Raw genomic sequence first — 6636 nt, forward strand, 5'->3', positions numbered from 1 at the left:
CTGGCAATGAGTCTTTGAATTCTGGCCAACTCATCTTTGCAGAATTGTTGTAATTCAACCACATTGGAGCTTTTTAAGGTCATGCCACAGAATCTTGATCGATTCAATTCTGTTTTTTTTAATGTTTTATATAGCGCCAAATCACAACAACAGTCGCCTCAAGACGCTCAGATTGGATTTAGGTCAGGACTTTGACTAGGCCACTCCAAAGTCTTCATTTTGTTTTTTTAAGCCATTCAGAGGTGGACTTCCTGGTGTGTTTTGGATCATTGTCCTGCTGCAGAACCCAAGTGCACTTCAGCTTGAGGTCACAAACAGATGATCGGACATTCTTCTTCAGGATGTGTTGGTAGAAAGCAAGATTCGTGGTGCCATATAACACAGCAAGTCTTCCATGTGCTAAGGCAGCAAAATAGCCCCAGACCATCACACTACCACCACCCTATTTTAATGTTGGCATGATGATCCTTTTCTGAAATGCTGTGTTAGTTTTACACCAGATGTAATGGGACTCAAACCTTCCAAAGGTACAACTTTTGTCTTTGTCAGTATACAGAATACAGTCATCAACATGTTTTCTGGTAAAACTGTGATGACCTTCTATGTTCCTTTTGCACAGCAATGGTTTTCATCTTGGAGCTCTGCCATGCAGGCCATTTTTGCCCAATCTGTCATGAACATTGATGTTAACCCTGCAGTTCTTTGGATGTTGTGCTGGCGTGTTTTGTGACCTCTTGGATGAGTCCTCGCTTCGTTCTTAAGGTTATTTTGGTCACCAATTCACTCCTTGGAAGGTTCATCACTGTTCTATGTTTTTGCCTTTTGTGGATAATGGTGCTCACTGGAGTCCCACAGCTTTAGAAATGGCTTTATAATCATTTCCAGACTGAGGGATCTCAATTACTTTGTTTCTCATTTGTTCCTGGGTTTCCTTGGCTTGTGACATGATGTATGGCTTTTGAGGATCTTTTTGGTCTACTGCACTTTGTCAGGCAGATCCTATTTAAATTTCTTGATTGAAGTGTATCAGTAATCAGGGCTAGGTGTGACTAGAGAAATTGAACTCAGCTTTCCAAAGTTAATTTATGTTATAATGGGGCAGGGGAGGGATCACCTTTGCACGCAGGGCCATCTATGTTTGGATTTGTTTCCCCTGAATAATAAACACCTTCATTTAGAAACGGCAGTTTCCATTTTTATAAGCCATTTTTTACAAACCGCTTCTCTCAAAGACATGACAGACACAGGGGTACTCACACCCTTGCTCATTTGAATATCATTTGTTGATTGGTTGGAATCTCCTCTCTGTCTCTTTGTGTAATAACACCTAGGGATGGGATTAATGAAGGATTTAGGAATTTCGATTCCATTATTGATATCACTTATTTTTTTGATTCCTCATCGGTTGTCACTGGCAGATTAATTGCATGCTGTGGGTCAAATGTTTGTGCATGTTTGTTGGGGTATTTTCCCTCTTTGTTGTGATCAGTGTTGAGTCGTTATTTTAAAAAGTCAGTGTTACACATACAGAACACTTTTTTTTAAAGTAATGCAGTAAGTTACTTAATTACTCCTCTGAAAAAGTAATTTGTTATACTACTTGTTACATCACATGGTGGAGAGTCCCAGATTTTGAGCCCTGGTGGGAGTTAGAGTTGTTGAGCACTGTTGATCATGTGCTTCATCGCATGAGCCAAAGTGTGAAAAAGGGTGTGGATCATTATCATCAGAGGTTTTGGGTATAAACCATTGTGAGACCTTGCCTCACCCTATCATGTGACTTATTGAGATCAACTGACACAAGACGTGAGTGGGCGTTAAAGCATCTGGGAAGGGATCTCAAAACTGGATTATAAGTGGCAGACCAGTTGGTGTGATAAGCAACCCCCTCTGTTCAAGGATGGTCGTTCACAGTGGACATAGATGGCTTCTTTCACTCCTCTTTCAAACCATCTGTCCTCTTTGTCCACAATGTGAACATTGGCATCCTGGACATTGAGAAGAATGGACACCTCAACACTGAAGTTTACCGGAAGCCCACACACAGCCTGGTACCTACTCTTTGACTCCAACCACCCTCTGGAACTAGAAGTGATCCAGCAATATTGGTCAGAAAATGTTCCCTCTAAGGCAGAAGGGAAAGAAAAGGAACACACACATGTAAAGAAAGCTCTTAAAACATGTTTTTATCCCAACATGGGCTTTAATCAAATCAGCAAAGATGCACAGTAAACAAGGTCAGACACCAACTAGGGAGAAACAGAATGACAAACAGAACAAAAATGTCATCCCTTATGTAGCCAGTTTATCAAAGAAACTGACGCACACTCTGACAAAAACTGGTTTGTCCCAAAGACAAACTAAACAACAGACCTCTACATTCGACAAACCCAACAGCCACTTCATAAATGTATGGCACAACATAGAAGAGCCACCTCGACCGGACAAGACTCAAATGTACATCTGCATCTAAAGGATAAAGGTCACTCTTTTGAGGATGCCAATGTAGACCGTTTTTGGTAGCTATTCGTCACATAGTTTTTGCAACATTCTCAACAAATTTTTCCCATTCATTTGAATGGAAGAGTATCTGAAAAAGAGCACCAAACCAGGCCACTTTGGAGCCCTCCTGCTCAGCCATACTTTATCGCAGACACATCATCCAAACTTTATACGGGTCACAAGGTTGTCCATCACATTTTACACACAGTACAAACATGAAAGTTAGGTATTTTGTACTTGAGAAGTTGTTGCTGCTCACAATTAAATAATATTTGCGATACAACTTGTAGGTTTCTCTTGGTAAAGTGTTGTTTGAGACTCAAATTCCTGTTTGCGTTCCTCTTTCAGTTTCACAAGTGGAATTTGCAGTCCTGCAAATATCTTCATTCGCATACATTTTTCAGTCTGGCACAGGGGTGAAGAGGGGTTTTCACCCACCCAAGACACACTCCCATGCAGTCCTCCCATGCAGATGCGACTGCTGAAAGTTGATTGGTTGACCAGTGGCCTGGAATAGAGAAGGAAGCAATAGCGATAGTCGAGTTCACTCGGAACAGAAGAACTGGGGGGGAAAAACTTCAGAAATTAAAAAATACAGCATGAAACGCACAGTTGCCGTAGTGCACACTTTTCACTATGTTTAACACTCGATCTCACTTGAGCTCTTTATATGTTATAGCTTCACTCTCCTTTGCGGCTGGCTGACTCACCAACAGCAACAACATGAGCAAAACTGTCTCACAGATTGGCTCACATGCTTTAAACACTGCTTCCGTCTGACAACAGACTCTCTGCAGGCAGTTGGGCAGTCCCCATAGTGGAACGGGAGGAGAACATGCTCACGTGTGTGTATTACACACTGTCCTATTGCTAGTCTTTAACTGGTAAATTGGAAAGTATTTTGTATTACAAACATTTTGGGCTTCTTATTGTGAACAGCACTGTTCTAAATGCCTTGGTAGGACCAAAACAGCACAATAGCATTGATTAGGAATCAACTAATAAATGAACCCAGCAGCATGTGTTCAAGCAATAATCTAAATGTTTACCTCTGACATTTTTCTTTGTGTACAGGATTTTAAGAGATATTGTCATGATGATAACAACAGTTGCAACAGTTTTTATACGGCAAATGAAAATGGAACTGCTACATACAGGAAATTACTTATAGATTTAGTGTCCACAAGATTCTAATAACTGTTACACTATGTGTATTGTAGTTTAGATGGTGGTGAGTGCAGTTGTCATGACTATAACAGACAGAATGACTGTTTGTTGAGTTTTGATGTCCAGTTTGCAGCCTTCATTATATAAACGAGTTAGTTTAGGCATATTGGTTAAAGACCTTGGATGTTCTGTTGTGCTTGTGTGTGAAGAAAAACTATCCATACTTGTTGAAGATGTCCAGATATGATCCCCAGATTCATTCATACCTGCTTTGCCCTGATACATTCCACTGTCAACAAGTGGAGACTTCGCCTGATAGTTAGGTGTGTTCTCTACAGTCCTTGGGGGCAATTGAACATCCTGCCCTTCACTTTTGTTGTTAACCCAGAGTGGTGGCTCCGTAAACCGAGCTGAGTGCCTTTCCCTTCCTGTTACTGGTAAATGGGATTGCCCACAGATGGGTCTTGTATAACAGGGGCACCCCAAAACGGTTGCACGGGTTTTCTCTGACCATCTAAGGAGCTTTGTTATGTGTTCTTCTTCTTCACAAGCCCAGGGGTTATCCCCAAGAGTAATAATCTCCAGTCCTATTAGGTCATCAAAGATTCCCTCAGACAGCCAGGTGAAGCGGTTAGCATGCAAATAAAACTGGGCCAGTCGGGGCAGTCGATCCAACGATCCGGGCAGGATCTGCAACAGATAGTTATGTGACAAGTCAATGATCTTCAGATTGTGTGGCATGTTTGTGGGCACTGTCCAAAACCTGTTATGACTGAGGTTAAGAGACTGTAGACTCAACAGTGTGTTATTGATAAAGACCACTCTCTCTAGCTCATTATCTGATAGATCCAGTACTTTCAGGTTCCAGTGGTAGGCTGTGTCATTTTTGTCTAGAGAGCGTAGATGGTTCCCTGCTACTCGAATGTCCCACAGAGACCGTGGCAGGGCAGGGGGGAGACTCTCCAGGCGGTTGTAGGACAGATCCAGGGTGCGCAGATGGGCATAGTGGCTGAGCTGGTTGTCCAGACCGTGCAAGCTGCCAAAAGAATGTCATATTTAATCGTCATATTTATCACCATCATAATTGTAATAGAATGGTAATATTGCTAATTGGATTGATGAATAATCAAATGGCTAAAAAAAGCTAAAGCATGAATGTTTGCTAGTGTAAAAACACTCTGAGTGCTTAGAAGGATTAGAGAAGCGCTTAATAAATATCAGTTGATACCATATAGCATGATTATAAGCACAGAAGTATGACAGGAGTCTGAATATAGGGATCTTGTAAAAGCCTTGAGCATCTGGAGTTAAAAAAAACTACTCATATTGTGTTCATATTGAACACCTTTAAGACAAAGGAAATGATAGTAGATTGCCAAAGATACAGGCCTCCTTTCCAGCCTATGAAAGTTTGTGGCATGGACATAGAGATGGTAACAAAATATAAATATCTAGGTTTACACCTATACAACAAACTAAACTGGTCCTGAATACAGGAGCCATCTCTCTCTCTTTTTTTTTTAAGGAAACTAAGATCTCTTGAAATCTGCAGTAAATTGCTGCAGATGTTCTTTCAGTCTGTGGCACTAACTCTTCTATGCTGCACACTTCTACTGGGAAGGCAGTGTCAGAAACAAGGATGCATGAAGACTGGACCTACTAGTGTAAGCTGTAATTGCTGTAATTTGAGCCATACTGGGGGAGATGGTGGAAAGATTTATACTGAAGCCATTCTGAATAATTTTGATCACCCCCTTTACAAAATCTTTATGGAACAAAAAAACGGATATCAGTTTTTTTCATCTCATATAAGTAGCAGATGAGTGATGTCAGATATATGAGCTCAATCAACAATCAAGTTATTCTTATTCTGTTATGAACAGTTGCTATTAGTTCCAAGTTCATTTTTAGAAGTTCCTTAAAGGCTTTTAAAGGCTTGTGAGTGTGTATGTAAAAATCTATTATTATTAATTTACAAGTTCAGGACGCTTATCTGGGACAGCTATATATTTTAACAGTCAGATCCTCTAGTTAAGTAAATTTCTGCTTAACCATATGCTACTTATTCTGTTACCTGTTACATGCACATGTATCTAAAAGTCATGTAATATAATGTCTAAAAGTGGAGCATTTGAGAGGTGCAGGAGCTTACCTGTTAAAAGAAAGGTTGAGAAAGCGAATGTTATGCTGCAGACCAGGCGGTAACTTGGTCAGGCCTCGTGAAGAGCAGTCCACAACTCGATGGCCTCCACTGCAGGAGCAGGCAGCCGGGCAGATGGACAGCACCCAGCCTCCCAGCAGCCCACACAGCAGCAAGAGGAGTAGGTAGAGCACAGATGCAGAGCATACAGGCATGCTTAGAGCTCTAGAAGTGAGACAAGTTTTTAAAGTAGTAGGTTAGATATCAAGCTGGCTAGTTCTAGTACATGAATTTCGTAATATTTAAACTTTAAATGGATACTTCCATTATTTCAAATATTCTATATTTCTTTGTAAGAATCTGACTTAAATGTCAGATTATTTACTGAAATTAGATTTTTTTGCTGACGTAGTCCAGATATCTTTGGCAAGTGTACTGACAGAATATATTTTAAGTGATTTTTTTTTTTTAAATGCAGTTACTATAGCTCAGGAGGTAGGGCAGGATGTCTACTAATCTGAAGGTGGGTGGTTTGATCCCTGCTCCTGTCTGCATGCCACATATACATAACTCCAAGTTGCTCTTCTATGCATCCACTGGACTATGAACAGGTATAACCGTTAGAAAGCAAGAGCTTTTGTAGGAAAAGCATACAATGCTTTTATTATTGTGTGAATGAGGCAAGTTGTATAAAGCGCTTTGACTACTCAGGTACGGTAGAAAAGCAATATATGAGAACCAGTCCATGTAACTTTATGTACTTCTGATGTGATAGGAAGTAGGTATACATGAATCAAGTTGATCTAACAGTATTATTTTTTGTATGC

The 6636-nt window shown here is 40.5% G+C and overlaps 2 protein-coding genes across 6 annotated transcripts in view; one reads left to right on the forward strand and one right to left on the reverse strand.

The window, feature by feature from the left end:
• The window catches only part of nf1a (neurofibromin 1a), a 125693-nt gene that overhangs the window by 77141 nt on the left and 41916 nt on the right, over positions 1 to 6636 (forward strand). The window lies entirely within an intron of this gene.
• LOC146374301 (oligodendrocyte-myelin glycoprotein-like) overlaps positions 2182 to 6636 on the reverse strand; it is a 6040-nt gene continuing 1585 nt past the window's right edge. The window contains exons 2-4 of one of the 2 annotated variants that reach the window (XM_084950369.1): positions 5822 to 6034; positions 3936 to 4705; positions 2182 to 3010 (exon numbers count right to left, since the gene is read on the reverse strand). In XM_084950369.1, coding sequence (XP_084806495.1) covers positions 2886 to 3010; positions 3936 to 4705; positions 5822 to 6024 — 1098 coding nt within the window. In that variant the 5' untranslated portion in view covers positions 6025 to 6034 and the 3' untranslated portion in view covers positions 2182 to 2885. Of the gene's footprint in view, positions 4706 to 5821; positions 6035 to 6636 lie in introns of both variants that reach the window. The other variant, XM_084950368.1, reaches the window with a different exon arrangement.

Source organism: Perissodus microlepis, chromosome 14, assembly GCF_051167445.1.
Source record: "Perissodus microlepis isolate ML-2025 ecotype Zambia chromosome 14, ASM5116744v1, whole genome shotgun sequence".
Taxonomy (NCBI): Eukaryota; Metazoa; Chordata; class Actinopteri; order Cichliformes; family Cichlidae; genus Perissodus; species Perissodus microlepis.